The sequence below is a fragment of the Pongo abelii genome, chromosome 1 (assembly GCF_028885655.2).
Source record: "Pongo abelii isolate AG06213 chromosome 1, NHGRI_mPonAbe1-v2.0_pri, whole genome shotgun sequence".
Taxonomy (NCBI): Eukaryota; Metazoa; Chordata; class Mammalia; order Primates; family Hominidae; genus Pongo; species Pongo abelii.
The window spans coordinates 62,832,221-62,853,045 of NC_071985.2; the positions used below are offsets into that span (position 1 = coordinate 62,832,221).

The following is a 20,825-nucleotide window of genomic DNA, read 5'->3' on the forward strand; positions in this document are numbered from 1 at the left end:
ATCCTCATCTAAAATAGAAACAGAGCCACAGCTTATATACTCTGAGTAATAAAGTACCATGAAACCATCTAAACTGGCTCCTACTACTCACCAATAAATGAATCCCCCGAACTCATCTCCTGTGAATATGTGAATAATCACAGTGATAAAAATTTATTTGCAACACGGATTTTATTTCATTTTTAAACAATCTAGTTGGTAGAAACCTCTTCCTTATTTGGACTCACACAGTGTCTTATTCCTCTTCCACTAGATACCTAGTAATCGTTTTCTATTTCTGCCAATTCCAATCAATTGGTATGACTGACCTGGGGCACTCGGCTGAGCAGGAATCTAAAACTACATCCAGATTCATCAATGAAAAATACATGATTCAGTGGCTGTATTTGCCAGGAATTCTGGAAGGGAAAGTGGCAACTTGTGTGATATGTTTTTCATTCCAAGCTGAGACTATGTGAAGACAACTATAATAGCTCTACCGTCTGTGCTGTGAAATGGTTCCCATATAAACGCCTAACACCAAGCATAATCTTAATAAAAGTCTTTTGAGTGGATTTAAGACATTGTTGCTAGCCCTCTAGGAGTCATTTTTTTCTTGGACATTCTAGACAATGCCTACCTTAAAATTTTAATGTTCTACATCTTCTTTCCCTCTTTACTATTGGTGTATTGAATTCTAGTACAGGGTTCTCCATTTGTTCCTGTTAAATTTCATCTAGTTAGATTTAGCTTGTTGCAACATATATTTTTTAATTACTTTCCAAAATATTTTGAGGTTTTAAGAGTTCTTGAACATAATGTATGTCAGTGGATGGATGCCAAACAAATCCTAAAGTAATATTAAAATTCATTGAAGAATATAGAATCCATAACAAGGAGGTAATAAGCCCACTCCAGGAGAGAAATCACCTGTCTCCTAAATCCTATTTGAATTTCTACTTATCTTTTAATACTCAGCCTAAAAGCTAATTCTCCGTGAAAACTTCCCATAATTGCCCCAGTTTTAATGACTCAGTTTGTAAACTCTTTGAAACAAGAATCAAGTCTCATGTATTTTGATATCTGTCTTAGGTCAGGTTCTATAGAAAAAGACTGAGATAAAGGTTCTCACGTAATACATTGAAGGAGTGTGCGATGATGAACCTGATGAGGAGAGAAGAAAGATAAAAGAGAGAGAAAACCTCAACAAAGAAATGGGTTTAGTTGAAGTCTTATCTCAGCCTGATCCCAGGGAAAACTCTTGAGCATGAAAAACATCACAGAATTATCCTTACTTATAATAAATACACATTACAACCATTAGAGCTCTTTGTAACCCCTCATCAGTTAGTCACTGGTTGCAGGTTTCCTCAGGAGGAAGTCAAAACCAACCATATCTCATCAGCTGAGAACAATTCTCGGAATAAGGATGCAGCTGTAGACTTTTAGCAGCCAATACTCATAGCAGCTTGGAGATGAGTGTCTGACCAGGAAAAGGGGATCTGGACAGAACAACAGCAGTACCTGCTACAGTTTTGCTCCAGAATCAAGCGTGGCATCTTACATGTATAAGACACAGTAGATACTGATCTGTAGTGTTTAGAGAATTCAACCAAAATGTAACTTTTCTATTCACCACATTTTTATTATTGGATATTGCTTGTTTTGCTCTTGTGCTTATACAGCGAAAAGTGGCATTAATTAATTGGATTTTTAATTTGGTATTACAGTAATAGAAGAAATATAAAAACCACTAGGATGTCATGAAACTCTAATCCTTAAACTATTTGGTGAAAGCAGTTCTATGGAATTTTTAGCTGATGATTTTTCTTTCTTTGTTTTTATTAAATATATAAATCGTAGGATTTGCATTGATCAGCTGTAGAAAAAAGAGTTAAAAGAGTATGGATATGAAATGGGAGCCACTGATGTAAACTCCTTTAATTTGTTCAGAGAATCCTCCAACTGAAATTCTGTGGCTAATTTTAAGTAATTTTTAACAGTATGAAACACTGTGGAGCTTACAGAAAAGTTGCAAATGTGGTAGGGGAGATGTTTTTCTTCTCTGAACCATTTAGGAGTAAGTTACTAACATGAAGTTCCATCACCCTGAATAGTTTAATGTGTGCTTACTACAGATAAGGATAATCTGCTACATATCCACAATATAAGCATCAAATCAGGATATTAGCATTGATACATTACTATGACCAACTCTTCAGAGCCCATTCATATTTCACCAGTTGTTCTGCTGGCATCTTTTATCTGTCAATGGAACAGTTGGTGAAACATGAATGAAAGAATTCAGGTCAGAATCACATGTTGCTTTCAGTTGTCATGTTTCTTTAGTCTTCTTCAGTCTAGAACAGTTCTCTTACCTTGACTTGCCTAGTCTTTACAATTTTGAAGATGACAGATGGCTATACTTGACATTTCTTGCAATTTGAGTTTGCCTGTCACTGCTTTGGATTAGATTCAGGTGCTGCATCTATGGCAGGATTATCACAGAAGCAATGCTACATTCTCATTGCATTCTACCAGGTGGGGCAATTTCGGTTTGCCTCACTTTTGAGAACATCAAGTTTGATTACTTAGTCTGCCAGGTTTCTCTACTACAAAGTTACTTTTTTCCCTTTGTAATTAAGTATTTTATAAGAGGAAGCATTTAGAGATTATGTAAATATCTGATTCCTTATTAATCTATTTATTTACATCAAATGGGGTCATTGTTTCCTGTATTATTCAATGGATCATAATCTGTTGCCAACATTATTTATTTGAATGTTTAATTTTTCCCAAAAAGAGCCAGTAGGTGTCCCTTCAAGCTGGCTTATGTGTCTTTTTGACATGCCCTTATCATTCTTTGAGCACTTCTGTTCTGTGGCAAAATAAAATGGTCTAGCATCATTTTATACTTATTCTGTCTGACCTAGAATCAGCCACTTCCTTGAGGATCCTAGGTTTCTGTTGTTATATGATGGGATTTGAAAGCCAAGTGCTGTGTCCAGCTGTGCTCATTGCTATTGGGAGTATCACTGCTCCCAGATCCTCTCAATGACAGACCTACAGAATCTCTACACACACCCACTTTGATGTCTATTTATTCTATATATCTCTACTTATACTAAAACCCGTGAGTTCATACTAATACCTCCTACTTCAACCTAACACCACACAACCTTCTGTTTTTCTTCATTTTCATATTTGTAACTCCATTCCAGTGAGAAAACTGGCACTCATTATATTTATTATATTTCATATATTTAATTACTTGATTGGTTCCCCCATGTGTAAGCAAGCTGCACTGTCCGTGCCACATCTTCCTCTGCATGGATGCCCTCCCGTCTCAGGTTTTGGTGTCTGACTTTGATTCTCCATTGATTCCCATGGCTTTGGGATTAAATTGTTTACGGAGGTAAAGAGAAGGGGAAAGGAAAAAGAAAGAGGAACTACTGTTGAAACTTTTATAAAGTGTTTTCCATGTTACAACAAAGGTATTCATGAAAAGTTTAAAATTGTATACTTCAGAAGAAATGAAATTAGATATACACGTACACACACCAAGCTTTTATTTTGTTGCTTTCATTGCTTATCAAAAAAAAAAAAAAACCCTGAAATTGTACAGCTTGTACATGGATGAGGAAAAGTAGCAGCCCTGTCATGGGCGTGAACAATGAACAAACTAGAACACTTGTGCTTGCGTGAAAAAGGCAAAGAGCCAAGCCGAAATTACTAGGGCACGTTGATCATTTTGGGGAAGACTAAGGGGACATCTCACTTGTCAGTCATTCTTTGGAACAAAGAAATAATGCAAAAATGAATGTACAGATTTAACTGGCCATCCAATGTATGTTTTTATAAAATCAGAATTCTAGTAAATTCATAAATGAACAAATGGCAAAGCTGAATTAGATGAAAAGCCTCTGTTATTGTAGTTAAGAAACTAAAAGCATGTGAACAAAGGGAAAGCAAGTGTCCTAGTTGGTCCCACCTTTATAATGACCGTCACTCAAGTGTTCATTTAATTTGTTTCCAGAGGGCACCATAGATGGTGATATACGGGCCATAGGGTCAATGGCATAGGGACCTGGTTCAGAATTTAGTCATCTTGGACATATTTCTTAACCTCTCTGGTCTTGTTTCTTTACAGAGGTATTTGGAAGGATAATTCAAATACAAACAATATCGCCAAGGTTTGAACAAGTAAGAGAAAATTAATTGTACACCCCCCACTCTGCCTTAGGCACATTGGTCCCTTCTCTGTTTCCGGAATATGCTTGGTGCTCTACCTCAGGGAACTTTGATTTGTTATTTCCTCTGCCGGCAATGCTTCTCCGTTGGATAGCCACAGGTCTTGCTCCCTCAGCTCTTCACCTCTTTGCTGTGTCACTTTCATATTATGGCCTTCTCCAGGACCCCATGTAAAATTACACACCTCTAACACGTCCCATCTCCTCTTTTTCCTGCTTTTTCTTCTTAGTACTTATCACTCTCTAACATTCTACATACGTCTTTGTCATGTTTATCATCTTTGGTCATCTCCACCGGAATGCAAGGTCCTTAGGCAGGCACTTTGGTCCGTTTTTTCTACTGTTGTGCCCCCAGATCCTGAGATCTTGCAACATGCTTGACAGCATGCAGTAGGCACTCATTTGCCATAGGCATAAATCAATGAACAATAGAATGAACGTTCAAGGCTTCCCTTTATTGTTTTTTGTCTTTCCTCATAGGCAGAAATGTGAAAGGTGAGAGGATAAAAAGAAAAATGAATAAAGAGCTTAAAGAAAGATAATTCAAGGAAAGAAGAATGGCAGAGAGTTAAGAAGAGGAAGACCTTAGCTTTGGAACATTCTGAACCATAACCGTTCAGCTGCAACTGCAGCCACAGTTGTGTCATACAGTGTTCCCAAGACAAATCTTGCAGATGCAAAAGGCAGGCCACTTATTATGTTTGATTGAGCCCTTACCACTTTTTTGGATTATTCTCTGAGGTCAACTACACTGGTTGTTGGATAAGCAGTCCAGGATATTAGCCAAGGGAAATGTTACATTACAAGTGGTTACATATATATTTTCTACTTAATGAATAAACATATATCATTTTCTGAAAAAATTATATATTCATCTTTTCAGAAAAAAACCCATGATTTAAAATTAAAAGTTTCGGCCAGGTGCGGTGGCTCACGCCTGTAATCCCAGCACTTTTGGAGGCTGAGGTGGGCAGATCACGAGGTCAGGAGTTCAAGACCAGCCTGGCCAACGTAGTGAAACCCCGTCTGTACTAAAAATATAAAAATTGGCTGGGTATGGTGGCGGGCGCCTGTAGTCCCAGCTATTCGGGAGGCTGAGGCAGGAGAATCGTTTGAACCCAGGAGGCAGGGGTTGCAGTGAGCCAAGATCATGCCACTGCACTCCAGCCTGGGCGACAGAGCGAGACTCTGTCTCACAAAAAAATTAATTAATTAATTAATTAAATTTAATTTAATTAAAAGTTTCACACCTGAGTTTAGGATGAACACCTTTTGTGTTTGAAAGCAGTGAATATGAGAATCTTTCATAGCAATAGTCCAATATCTCATTTAAAAATTACAAAAAACTCAGTTATCTCATGCTTATTTTTATATTGATGTATTTATTTCATGTATGTATATATATGCATATATAAATAAAAATAGTGTTGTCTCATGGGATGAATAAATCTAGTAGTCAGTGAATAGCATTCATACATAATGGTAGGTCTTACTGAGATTGAACTGTTAAATATTTTAAAAGAAAAAAACATTTTTAAAAAGAACACACATAAGAAAGTTGGTGAGAAATGTTTAAAAATACAGTATATATCCCTACATTTGTATCAGGAAATTCATACTGACTGAAAATGTAGCTAAGTATATCCTTACATAATCAACATCATTTGTCAACCTAACTAACTTATAATAGTATTATTCTCATGCAGCTAAGTAACTGCAACTTTGAGTATCAGCCAGTCTCTCACGAACAGTACGACTATCTGTACTGTACTTTTAAATCCAGTTGTCATGGAATTGCAAACTGCCTCAGCATCAGAAACTGCTGCCATTTCCAGTACATGAACTATGCTTTGGGTTTACTTAGAAACTCCTTGTTGAAAAATCTTCTTGCCTCAACATTACTAAGGGAAACAGAGCAACGAGATGGATTCTGTCTTCTATATTCAATGCTTTCAACCATGGCTTCTTTTATCACCTGCGAATAGAGACAGAATTTGTATAATTAGCGTTGCTATGAACTCATTTATACATTTTTGATTAAAACAAAAATCTAATGAATCTTTTTATTTGAGTATTCTTTTTGACATATATGAATAGAAATCTACAAGTCATACATACACTTTTAAATTCAACATCCCACCACTGCACTCTTGTTAAGCTTATATTCAGCTACTGTTCCTTCCCTCACCAGGGAAAGAAGGATCCTGGAAATGTTCTAGATTTTGTGCTGATACATTTGGGAATAAAATGGTAACATGGTCAACTTATGTTGGTTCTGCTCTTTGTCAAAAGGGGGATAACAAGGAAGAAACAAGTAATTACTAAATCTATAATTTATGTTCTTTATAATTAGTGGGCAAATAGAAATGAAAGACCACCAGGAAAGTAAAAGCTTTTCCTAGTAGGGGAAGAAGGCATTGCTGGAGAATTGCCTTCCTTCCTCAACTGAACCAACATAGTTATAAAACATGAGCCTCCTCTATCTAGGAAACACCATGATGCTCTGTGATTTCATTGGTGAAAATGAATTACTACATTTTATTCAGCATACATATATCCAATATATATTCTTTACATATACCCATGTTAATGATAACCAGAAGAAAACATAGGAAACTACAACCTCTAAGAATTGCTATTTCAATTGTCATACACTGGTTTTGGTATGAAGTTAACCTAGTTAGAATTTGGGGAAAGAAGAGAACATTCAGAATTTGGTAGACGCAGTTATTGAAGAGCAATGGAAATGGGCTTTGGAAGAAGGCCTGAATAATAAATCTTGTCTCTGCTTCTGCTTCAGAACCTTGTTAAAATCAGGAAGACTCCATTTCCCAGGACAGTCCTCATTTCATCTCGATGACCAATGAGATAGATGTTTCTGGGCACCAGGAAACAGAGGCAAGTCATAGAGTTATTCCACAATTCCCTTTATTCTCTACCTCAGGGATTGTTAAGCAACATTAAGGTACAGTCCATGGGCTTTTCAGCCCCCTGCCACAGGTAGGAATACTTGGCAAGCCTGAGCAGTTTAGGACGCTATGGCCTCCTCTCACTCACAACTGCTGTGGCCCACTTGGCCTTGGAGATGCATGCTCAGAGGGATTCTCCCATTACCATGTGCAAGCTCACTGGGCAAGCGTGGCTCATTGCCTGGAGGAGATCATGTTTGCACCACTTAAACATGTGAGATCTAAATGGTGCAAATATGCAATAATTTTTCTGTGACTTTATGTCCCAGACACCCAACAAGCAAGGCTCTCTATTCTCTGATAGTAACTTTAAACAAGCAGTCAGATTTTGGAAAAAGGGAGCTATCACAGGAATGTGGTTCTTTTATATGCCGTATTTTAAAACGTAATATATGTAATTATCTTCTGGGGAAATGGGCTCAAATGTGAATGAGTCTGTTAAGGTAAAGCTGATATTTGCTGATCCCACTTTTCTTATGAATAGGGAAACATAATTCTGTGATGATAAAAGATGCTTCAGATCTATAAAGGAGACTTGGACCAAAGGCCACCAGGCACAAACACTTCTTGGCTGTGTGAGATGGAGGGGAACTAGTCTAAATACTTGAGCCTGTTTCTTCTTCTTTAAAATGGAAATAATGTACTAATTTGGGGTTTTGTGGGGATTGGAGATAATTTCTATAAAGTGCTTGGCACAATACCTGGTACATAAACATTCTACAACAGCTGTTATGCTTGTTATTTTTAAACTGACAATATGTGATGAAAATTGGGAACTCTAAATTAGAAGTGAAGCTATAAAGTTTATAAGAAATAAACACACCAGGTGTATAGCCAAGAATGAGCTTATTATATTGTGTAAGTCAGCAAATCATTTCTGCTATTCAAAGTATCCTACTACATCTTCTTTTAAAAATCTCCCTGCCTTTCTAGAGATCTGTATCAGCAAATTTATCCATTGGTTTCTCCTTCTCACAGCAATCCACAAAACATCAACCCTCATTGCATAAGTGTCCAAATAAAATAAAAACCAACTATTTGCTTTGTAAACACCTAAAAAGCTTTAAAATAAAAAAGACCATACAAAAAATTAAACTGACAGTGATTGCTGCTATCAATTCCTTCATAACGAATTCTTGAGCATAAAAAAATCAGCAATATCAACATCAGGAACTAGTGGATTTATCGTAATTGGACCTCAGCTGGTGTTCCTAGTGAGGAAGCCATTCTGATAAAGGAAAATGAACACTTCCAACTCTGAAAACCCCAAGTTAGAATGTGCAAGTTGATCCACTAGGTGGCATATTAACACCATGAAACTGTTAACTAGGTTTTTCATATTACTGCGGAAAATACCCTGTTCTTGGGAGTTACAGTTCTGTGATAGAAAAAAACAAGCCCAGTACTAGATCAGTGTCAGTTACTAAATTCAAACCTTTCGGCATCCTACATGATACAACTACATATGTTCAAAAAGGCATTATGTTAAATTTAAACCTTTCTTTTTATTATTATACAAGAAGTCATCTTAAATGGTGTTTGTATCTCTTTCATTCTTTCCTGAAATTCATTGAGATTCCAAATCCTTCCCTTCAGTGTTATCCCAGCAAAAGCCCTCATATCTCAACCTTCTCCAGCCCCACCACCTATCTCATGTCATCTTTCACTTGTGCCATTCAATAGCCTCCTATTGTTGAACCAGATCTCTTAAATCTTTGTTAATGAAAGCAGAGAATAAGAAAAACAAGCACGTAAAATGTGATCTCCCCTTCCACATAAGAAACAAATTTGTAGAGGTGAGATTGTAAGCAATCTACAAACAAATATTGAGTTATCACAATAGAAAATAAAAAATAAGCCAAAGATAGAAAGTTAAGTATATTTTGTTAGAGAAGTAAAAATTACAAATATAGGAGAACACGAGAAGATATTTAGGTGTAAATTACTGTGAATTTGCTGGATAATGCCTGCCTTTTCAATAAGAACTGAAATGTCAGGAAGGCAGAAAGTTCATCAGGCTTGTCTTTTTTTTTTTTTATCCCAGCGCTTAGAACATGGAAGGTACATAATAAATATTTGCAAAATTAATAAATACACAGAAGGTGCTCACTAGAGGTTGACTGACACAGGGCAGCATTCAGTTCGGAGGAACAATGAGACCAGTTGAGTTAAAGGACAGGCAGGGTTTTTAAGTGGAGCAGTAGACTGGGCATTCTCTGTGGAAGAATAACCATAAGAAAAGGCTGAGGATAGGAGGCTGTGGCATGCGTCAGAGACATCTGGGAATTCATTCTGGCCAGGCTAGCTAGAATGAAGGCTGTTTGGGGAACACTAAGAAATAAGGCTGTTTGAGAGACAGGTGGTTCAAAAGTAAGGAATGAAGGAGAAAAGACATGCGGCCTCATCTCAGCTCCCCCACATCATTGTGACTTCCAGAAACTTGCCTAAGTAATCCATGACTCCATTTCCCAACTTATAAATTAAAACCCCACCTCATAGGCTAGTCTTGAGTGTTAAATATTTGGGGGAAAATATTTGGCTTATATGAAGCACTCAAAACTTTTCATTGTTCTTTCCATGCTGTACCCCTAGTTTCTAAAACAGTTTCTGGCACACTAAATAATAAATATGTGTTGAATTAATAAATACATGAGACAGAAAGAGATCATAGGCAGCATTAAAAGTAGATGAGTTCTGGACTAATATATTAGGCAATAATACATAATAGTAAGTTTATAAATTATTTTTAAAAGATAAGAAATTTTACTTGTACTTACACACCCTTATCAAGATGAAGAAATATCAATAAATTAAGAAATGAGTACTAATATTTCTGGATATGGATGTATCCTCATTTTAATTAACATTTAATGTTTAGCACTTTGTAGAATTATTTAAGAAAGAAAAAGCTCATTACTTTGCATCACTGGCATACGCTGAATAATATGACACATAACTGGTTCTAAGACTATGCCTATCAAATTAATAATTTGAATAAGTGAGACTGGGAAACCATATATTTTCCTGTGATAGCAAATTATTAACAGGTCCTAGAAAAGAAATCTCAGAAGACATATTCCCTCCAGATCGAAGTGGTGGTTTAAGAGTAGATAGAGTATGCAGCCATACTACGTGGGCAGGCATGTACTATATACAAATTCCCCACGGTTGGGAACTCTGCCTCCATCCCACCAAGAGCACCTTGTATCCTGACACTTGCTACCCACAGTAAGTCAATGAAATTTTAAACAGCCATCATGAAAACTGTACTGCATATTTACTTTAGGTGTCAGGCATTGTGATCAGTATGTCTACAGAATGCAAGGTAAATAAAGCAAGTCACTGTTTTTAAGGGGTTTATAATTAAAAGCCAAAAACTATCAACACTAATAATTATATTAGCTGCTTCAATTTACTGAGTGTCTATTTCATGCCAAGCCCTTAAGTTATATTATTTTACTTAATCTCCATCCTGATCCTACATGATATATACCATCATTTCCCTTTACAAAATAGGAAAGCAAAATTTAGAAAGGTTAACCAATATGCCCAATGTCACCCAGCCAAGAGGCTGCAGAGCAAGGATTTGAATACCCAATTTGGTCAGACTCCAGTGCCTCTGCATCCCGCCCCCGCCCCGCCGCCATCACATGTCTACCAGTGTAAGTCACTATACGTTAAGTTTTTGAAGGAAAAAAAAAATGAAATACTACTGTAATTGTACAAGCATTGAGACAATGTTCAGTGAAAAGGAATTTGGGAGAAATGAGTAAGAGCAGAAACCTGATGCTATGAGAAACCCAGGCTGCTGTCATGACGTGAGCAGAAACAGAGCAGAAGTCCTCTAAAGATAAACTGAAATTTAGCTTTGGCAAAGTAGGCCAGCTAGAATCTCTTGATAAGATGAAGCAATAGGAGGGTGCAGCTGGCTGACACAGCATGGCCTCTTCAGAGCAAAAATTGAGGTCAGAGTGAATTGAAGAGGAAACGTTGCCCTAAGCCACAGTGGTCACCGTTGCAAAGTTGAAAACTGTTGTCTATGAAATTGGCAGAGAGGTGACTTTGCATTGTAAGAGTTTATATTCACAATGTCCATCCACCATTTACAAAGAACTCTGATGCTCTACAGCAGTAAACATATGCTGTGTTGCTGAAGTGTGAATCGGTATCTTACTCTATTCAAATGGTGTGGGAATGAGAGAGTTAGCTAATTCAGCAGAGTTTTGTTGCTCTTTAAGTACCATCATTTACAAAGTTGTGATTCTGATAAACATGTATTTTCTTTTCTTTTTTTTTTTGAGACAGAGTCTCGCTCTGTTGCTCAGGCTGGAGTGCAATGGTGCGATCTCGGCTCACTGCAAGCTCCACCTCCCTGGTTCACACCATTCTCCTGTCTCAGCCTCCCTAGTAGCTGGGACTACAGGCACTCAACACCACGCCAGGCTAATTTTGTTTTTTTGTATTTTTAGTAGAGACGGGGTTTCACCGTGTTAGCCAGGATGGTCTCGATCTCCTGACCTGGTGATCTGCCCGCCTCAGCCTCCCAAAGTGCTGGGATTACAGGCGTGAGCCACGGCGCCCGGCCCCAAAAATATGTTTTCTTAAAGTGGAGAAGAAAGGAGTCACTGAGGAGAAATAAAATGTCAGTGAAAACTGAAAATTTTATCTGTTTATGAAACACACACACACACACACACACACACACACACAAAGAGGAATTACTTGAACATGAGTCTCAATGTTCATATAATTCAGGAAAAAGCCTACCTTCATTTGTTCATACAGAAAATATATACTTACTGCCTAAGCTGGCATTACCTGTACAAACTTGTCTATGTTGTTAACCTGGGGCATTTGCAAAGGTCTTTGGGTGTAATCCCCATGGACCTTCAGGGGTACAAGATAAGGACATGTATAGGTAAGGTTCTCATTTATTGAGAAGCTTCTGTAATCATGCATCACCCAATTAAACATTCACTACTACAATTACTATAGATCCTACCACACCTGTTTCAGGGACGAGGAAGTGGAGGCTCAAAAAGTTTAAGCAGCTTATTCAAAGTCACATGTAAGAGATTTAAAGATGATATAACGCCCATGACCTTGTCTATACATGCTGTTTCAGAAACAGTAGTAGAAGCAATTAAAAACTGCTTAATTCTCAGAACTAAAGGACTTGGAGATACAGAAAAGATTGCCCTTTATGGCTGATGCTTTTAGCGTCAACTTTAAAGAATATTTCCCTGGGTCAAAGTCATAAAGATAGTCCCCTATGTTGTATTCTAGAAGCTTTGTTTACTTTTATACTCAGATCTACAGTCTATCTGGTATTGGCTTTGTTGATAATGTGAAAGAGGTAAATTTAATTTTTTTCTTTGTGAATAATCATCTGATCACTTTTTTTCTTATAGATAGTCACAATTTATTCAAGGATGATTTTATTTAGTGCTGCTGTCTGTCCTTGGACAATGTCATGTTTTCTTAATTATGTTATCTTTCTGTCTTTCTATTTGGTAAAGTAAGTCTTCTAACTTTGCTTTCCTTCTTCAAGATGAGTTAGCCTACTTTGGTCCTTTTCACTTTCATATTATTTTTTAACGAATTTATCAATCTTCTTATAAAAACCTGATGGTATTGTTACTAAAAATACAGGGGAAATGGGGACTTACTAGTTAATGGTTACAGAGTTTTAGTTTGGGAGGATGTAAAATGTTCTGGAGATAGATGGTGGGGATGGTTGCATGATAATGCAGTGTACTTAATGCCACTAAACTGTACACTTAAAAATGGTTAAAATGGTAAATTTTATGTTTTGTATATTTTATAACAATAAAAAGTGAAAACATATTTTTAAAACTGCTAAATTAATGGTTTCTGAAGAATCAACATTTGATGAGGTGTATAAGTCGGGACAGTTGTTCTGGGATTCAGTCTATTTTTGTTCAGGCACTAACTTTTACATCTATGTGTCAAACAAACTACTTTGAAGAATGTTTGTAAAATATATAAATAAAACTATATCATTCCTTATTGCAAATTGTTTAGCAGACTTTATATAAACTAGAACAGCAAGACAAGTGTACTTGGTTGAGATACACATATGTATCTTAACCCAAGTCCAACATGGTATTTGTATATTCCTACAATCTGTTTTTTCCATCTGAGAAAGACTTATCAAATTTAATACATTTCATCCCAAGGAATGTGTAGTTTTGAGTTTATTGGCTCATACTGGAAAAATAGGGTCACTGTGATATTAATTCTTACCTCTGTTTTAGTAGCATGAGGTTTTATAAAATGCAACTAACTCTATTTTGAGAATTTCTGTTCACTCCCTACAAATCATAGATTAATCGTTTTTCTCTTAACCTTTCAATTTTTGCCATCACCATACAGATAATGTATCACGTGGATTTCAGATGTCCACTGCTTGAAATATTTTTTCTAAAAAGGAAACAAATCTATGGAGAAAATGACATATGCTATATATTTTGATAAGCATTTTTAGATGAATTATCATCTATTTGTAAATGAAGGCTGAAAAAAAGAATTTTAGAGTTGTAAGAATCAAAGCTTATTGGGGAAAATTTTACACATTTACAAAAATTAAAGATATTGATTAACAAATATATTATGGTGCAACTGTGATGATTGCATACAATTGATCATTACTAGTCTCAGGCCAAACAAAACAAGCAAGCAAACTAGATGTGTGGAGTTCTATTAGCTCACAAAATCTAATTAGAGCCCATATAAACAGAACACTCATTCACATATTCTGAGTTCCTTTGTGCCATTTACACAGTCACCAAAAAGACTGGTAAATCAGGCATGATGCCTTTCCTTCTCCATTTAATTTCTTTTTTTCTGTTTTTCTAATGTACAAAATCCAATTAGGCCACTGAACTTAAGCTTTCACAACTGATAATCATTTGTCAGACACTGATTTGGAACCACAAGTCAATGATTTCAGTTACAGAATAGTGTTCCTAAATGGTAAGTTAAAAATGAAAGAATTTCACCTAGACACAGAATCTTAGCAGAAGATACACTAATGATAGGAAGGATTGATACTGAAGACAATGACTTGTTTCTAAAGCAAAGCATACTTGACATCTCAAAGGCTAAAAATAGGAAAGGCTGGCCAGGTGCGGTGGCTCACGCCTGTAATCCCAGCACTTAGGGAGGCTGAGGGGGGTGCGTAACGAGGTCAGGAGATCGAGACTAACACGGTGAAACCCTGTCTCTACTACAAACACAAAAAAATTAGCCGGGCGTGGTGGCAGGTGCCTGTAGTCCCAGCTACTCGGGAGGCTGAGGCAGGAGAATGGCATGAACCTGGGAGGCGGAGCTTGCAGTGAGCCGACATTGCGCCACTGCACTCCAGCCTGGGCGACAGTGCGAGACACCATCTCAAAAAAAAAAAAGGAAAGGCTGTTACCTTTTGTGATACTGCTCAAATTCACAAAAAGAAAACATGTAAAATCATAAATGTATTTATTAAAATTCATGTTATATTTTTGCAGATTAACTACACTTCTGGTTCCATTCACTTTCATACTCATATTTCCTTTTCATCACTTTACTTCCTTACTTATAATTTGTTATATCATATAATAAATATATAGATACTTCAGGAAAGAAACTGAGTATTAACCAATCATTCAATAAAATAATAGCATAAAATGAGTTTCCTTATTTGTCAGTTTTGTAGGGTTCTTCTGAAGATCAGCAAAATAATTCATGAAAAGTAAAGTGGCATATTTTGGGTGGTGTCATTCATAACACTTATTTTTTATTTTTAATTAAAAAGAGGTATTGGTGTATTTATATGGTATGGAAGTCATTTGACATAGTCAATGGCCATAGGAGATACTTACATCAATGTTGTTCAGAGTATTGAAGTGCATAAGATCATGTAGTCTTTTGAATGCTTGATTTGGATATTGAAAATTGAAGGTTGAAAATGGTGATTCCGGGTCATCAAAAATATCAAAGTCAGCGATTTCTTTCTCTTCCTCGGTTTCCCGTGGAACACCTAAATACCAGAAGAGTCACAAAGGGTGCTATTTTGAAAACCACAAAATATCTCTAAAACCCAAGGAATAAAACATACAGACATAAAGACAGCAGTGGGAGCCCCCACAGAGCCAGGTACTCTGTAGCATCTCTGACTTTATCATTTCCGTGTGTTCTGACCTGATGACATCCAGCTGCCAGTATCTGACATCTCTGTGCCTGAGGGCTTTCTATCCTGCCCTGCAACTGTAGAAGCCTGCTTGGCCCACTCACAGCAGGCTGGAAATTCTGTTAAATAACACTGTTCCCCAGGCAGTGGTCAACCAAAGACTCTAGGGAGTTAGTATCTAAATACTCCATTCCCCTGCCTTTTGGTGTGCGTGCGGGAAGCATGATTGTGGGACACAGGTCTATTCCATTTCGTAGTCTTTCCCAGCGGATCAAGTTCCCATTGTGGTAGCCGGCTTGCTAATGCAACTTTGTTGTCTGCCTTCCTTCCCTTTACCACTTCCCCATTTCCTTACTAATAAACTAGAGTGTTCCCCAGCTCATCCAAATAAACTATTTGCACTTGAGTCCTTTTCTCAGAATTAGTTTCTGGGAGAACCCAAACTAAAACATTATGTGGCTGTCTTTATGCCATGGAAATCCCCTACACATGCCAACTGCTCAGTGAGCCTCTCCTTGAGAATTCACAGTGATAGAAAACTCACTGGGTTTCATGTGCTCTACTGTCTGATAACTAAAAATGTCAGATTTCCACCTTCTCCTATGCTGAACTATATGCTTCACAATAATCTTCACACCTATCGATCCTTTCTTTGTCTTCCTGAGAAATCTAGAAAAACACCATTTTTCTCAGCATATTCCCATTACTCATCCTCCCTATTTTTTGTGTCCTTCCATTTATAAAATGGAAAACACATTTTCTGGTCCTAAAATATGGTTTTTGGAGCCTTAAGCACCCTGCATGTAAATCTTTAGATCTCCTTTGGTTAATCAACATTTTCCAGGATACACAAGAGTTGAGAGACTCCTCTGGATGTGGTTGAAAAAAAATAAAACAAAACAAAAAAGACTACGTCTTAAACTTGATTCTTGTTTTCTATGAAATACAACATGGCAAACTGAAACTGCTAGCCATTGTGTACTGCTAGATTACGTTAATCTTGTAGTCAACTAAAATTCCCAGAAATTTGCATGATTTTTCTGAAATAAGAGCTTTCTTACAAGGGTGATAGTCAAAATACTTGATTAAAAATCAATCAGAACAAACATAATTCAAAGTATTGAAGTAAAGTCCCAGAGATTTTTGCTAAACTAGTTGTTGACTTTGCAGTTTCTGAACTGTAAGCAAGTCAGAGGATCTTGGGGTAAGAAAGAGGAGACGTACTTGAGGTCTCAGAGTAGTATCTATTTATCAAGGTAAGGGAGGCATTCAATAGTGTGATAGCTGGTACAGCAGTGATGAGTGAAACAGTTTAATGTCAGTTTCGCTCCCCTACTTAATTTCTATTTTATGGAATACAGCTTACTCCCTACATACCTGGAGCCTTGTACTTTCTGAAGTTGATGTTGGCCAGAACAAAGTGGATGATGGTTGGGCAATCTTTCTCCATATCAGGATTCTTGGGTTTAAAGACATAGCACTCCTTCAGCCCTTCCCGATCAAACACATAAGGATCGATCTTTGGAAAGGGGAGCTTGTTCATTTTAGCCCACTTTTCTGCAAGTAGAAGTTCCTATGGGAAAGAGGGAAAGATGAATTTGGAAATTTTCAGTTTTCATTGATTCAGTTGGTCTGACTATAATTCAGTGTTCACTAGGTGTCTACTGTGTGCCAGCAATGTACTCCTTGCTAGGATGAATCACGACCCTGTTCTCAAGAAGCTCATTAATTTCAAAGAAATTGAAAACAAACTCACTATTGTTATGATAATTCTTGGCACAAGGCTAGCTCCACAGCAGGCATTTGAAAAATTATTGATAAACCGAACTGAGCAAAATTATGTTGAAGAAGCTGCTAGAGAAAAAAAATTATGGGTTCAGAGAATTTATAACCATGTGAATTTTTTTTAACCCTTAGGAGTAAAAAAGGAGTCTGATGATGCAGAGAAGAATCCTCTGTTACTGGATTTTTACCTGTATCATCTCCACCAAAGTGTTAAAAAGTACCAACCAAAACTTCATTCATTTTATGTATACAAAAATATTTGAGTTACTCTGAATCAGCTTTTTGTCTTCTTTTTGTGAACAGAAGTTGAACCTTTGGCCTCAGAGCATTGCTATTACATGTAATGGCCAAGAGAGGACTGTACAGATGTACCAAAGCTTAGTTAATGGCCGTGGCAAATTGTATGATGGTTTCCACGTATTAGCTCCCTTCCTGGTAAGCTGATTATACATTCCCACCAGAATGAGAAGAGACATAGAACAGAGCCTCCACGGGTGATTTACTACTGCTGGCACGTAAGTGGCCAAGAAATACATGTTTGCAGTCAGCCACTGAGATTTGAGGTTGGTTTTTCTCTGCACCAAAGCAGGCTAACTCACTGAGGTAAGCACCCCCACAATTAAATTTAAACTGGAGAACATGAATCAATATGGAGAGATGCAGTGAAGAGACCTCATTTCCATTATGTGCATCTTCAGGGAGAGCAGAATAAATAAGAAGCAGAGTATCATAGTGGGAGAAGCACAGATTCTGGGACCAGATGCCTGAGTCCAAATGCAAGCTCCATGGCCTTGGACATGTTTCTTAAGTCAATGTCTCCATCTCAGATATAAAATGTGGATGATATAAATAATACCTATCTCATAGGGTTGCTATTAGAATTAAATAAATTAATACTTTACAGTGCTTAAAACAGTGCTTACCACATATTAAGTGCTGTGCAAATGTTTAATAAATAAATGCCAGTAAAGAGAAGAAAAGAGATGGAAGGAAAAAAGTAAGGAAAACAAAAGAGGATAAAGAAAGGGAAGAGAGATAGGAACATTAGAGAGGAAAATTCCTGGAGAGGGGAAGTTTTGGAGATACTGTCACTAGAATCTTAAGTTCTTCTTAACTACTCTTGTCATCTCATTGATCCATTCCACAACAATCAATAGTGGTCAACTACGTTCCATGTTAGAAGTGGGGACATAATAGTGAGTAAAACATTCATGGTTTTTGTTGTTATGGGATTTATAGCCTGTTGGGTGAGAGACAGCAATCAAATAACCCTTTGTGCTTAAAACTGTGATAAATGCCAGGAAAAAATACAAGGTGAGACTTCGCAGTACACCTGGACAATTTCCTCAGAGTATTTGTTAATTCATCCAACAATTATCAGTGAGCTATGTTCTAAGCATAAGAGATAGGCTGTCCTTGAAGATTTGGAGTTTATAAATCAACAGGAAAGATAAATAGATATTATAGTAAAGTATGATAAAGGCAGGAAGGTGCTGCACGATTGTGGGCCTGGGTTGTGCAGCGTGAAAGGCCCAGCTCAAAGACAGACACCCTAAAACTTGCTAGCTGGATGACCTGAGACAAACTAATTAGACAACACAGCCCAACAAGAAACAAATTATTTTTGGTGGCTGCAGTGTACAGTGATACTCCCCTACAAGCAACGCAGAGATAATGAGGAACAAACAAACACAGACTATTCACTATCCCTGACATAGCAGGCTCCCAATCCCATCTCATCTCTATTTCATCTGTTCCTTATTCCTCAGCAATTCATTTTTCTACCTCTGTAAAATAAAGCTAATACTATGACCTTTCTCATAGGATTGCTGAGAGGATTAAATGATAAAATGTATAAAGACCTCAGTAGTTTACATTAGAAGAAAACAAGTCCTTTATTATACGGGCTTACATTCAGAGAAAAATACACTTTTCATTGAACTTTCACTGCCCTTTTTTGCTTCTGGAATGTTATGAATTTTATGTTGATCAACTCTCTCAACACCACTTATGAATAAAAATCTAGGAGAACAAAGGATTTAATGTATATGAAAGCATTTGCTTCATAAACTATTATGCTAAATACAATTACATTTCACTGAAAATCCTATATGTATGTAAATAATTTCTTGTTTGAAACTTGAGAAAGTTTTATCACCAATCTCTTCTTTTTTTTTCTCTATTCAGCTGAATTAATCAGCTTGTTATTTCTTGTCCAGAACTGTTCACAATTATTCATTCATGATTATTCAACATCAAAATAAACCAAAAGTTCACATTGTGGAGCAATTGCATGAGGGCAAAGAAAAGAAAGAGCTTTCTAGTGTTTACAAACATGACTCAAGGGTATGACCAATGATGTGTGGATTTTGGGGTAAAATGAAAAGGGAAATACATGAGGTAACAGTGAGGCTATTTTTAGATAGTTCACTTCACGCTAGAATCAGGAAGAGATGGAAACTTTCCCTTTCCTTATGTGATCCTGATGTGGAAAAGATTAAAAACAGATGATTGCAAATACAGTGATTATAGCATGGATAAACCATTTCCTCTCTGATGTCTGGTTTCTCTCTGTAAAGGCTGAGAAACAATGACACAGACTATGAGTAAAGTGCAATAGTTTTTAGAAAGTATTTTAAAAGATTTCAGTGAACAAAAAAATTGCTGCTCCACAAATTACAGCGATATGCCAGAATTGTGTTCTATGATAACCATCCATTTTGGTTATTGTTTGACACCTCAGATACTTCACACTTCCATAGACTAACTTAAGATAAACTTACATAGTATTAACTAAAATGACTTTCTGCGGGATAAAAATTTGGCAGTATCCTTCAAAGACATACTTCGTAAGATGTCTGTGCTCATTTTGGTGTTTTGTTTTGTTTTGCTTTATTTGACAGAGTCTCGCTCTGCTGCCCAGGCTGGAGTGCTGTGGTCTGATCTTGGCTCATTGCAACCTCCGCCTCCCAGCTTCAATTGATTCTCCTGCCTCAGCCTCCTGAGTAGCTGTGACTACAGGTGTGTGCCACCACACCTGGCTAATTTTTGTATTTTTAGTAGAGAAGGGGTTTCACCATGTTGGCCAGGCTGGATGCCCTCTTTTTTGAATACTGAAACATGACTAAGAAGACTTGAAGGAGAGGAAAGACAAATAAATACCATAGAAATGAATATTATAAATAAATGTTATTTCTAAATAACAGAAATATATTCAAAACACAGTATGATATCATATATATGCCATTTCATTTATTTACATGTAAAAAAATATAAATATGTATTTTAAATATATGAAACAACACATTTATTTATAAAAATACAAACACACACATATGTATACATAAAATAATAAATTGACTTGTCATTAGAGGAAGTCAGATTTCTTTTGTCTCTATGCAAACCAAGAATATGTGCTTTCTATTCTACAATGTTTCTCATTATATAAAACCTATTTTTAAGATTAGGGAGAAGATTGGGGAGAAGGATGGCATAAAAGCATGTAAGTAAACCTCCAGAATCTTGAAAAATTATTGAAGCAAGTAATATAAAATACAACAGATAGAAACTACAAGTTGGAATTAATTATTTTACAGTTATAGTCTCTCTTACTTTTAATAAAAGATATGCTAGTATTAGGCTTCAAGAGCTTTA

General features: G+C 36.7%; 1 protein-coding gene across 3 annotated transcripts in view; it reads right to left on the reverse strand.

Annotated features, from left to right (window-relative positions):
* Positions 1–5,585: 5,585 nt before the first annotated feature.
* The window catches only part of PLA2G4A (phospholipase A2 group IVA), a 166,666-nt gene continuing 151,426 nt past the window's right edge, over positions 5,586–20,825 (reverse strand). For 2 of the 3 annotated variants that reach the window (XM_009239984.3, XM_054527419.2), the window contains 3 exons: positions 16,764–16,959; positions 15,079–15,236; positions 5,586–6,204 (listed from right to left, as the gene is read on the reverse strand). In XM_009239984.3, the coding sequence (XP_009238259.1) occupies positions 6,073–6,204; positions 15,079–15,236; positions 16,764–16,959 (486 nt within the window). In that variant the 3' untranslated portion in view covers positions 5,586–6,072. 3 annotated transcript variants of the gene reach the window in all.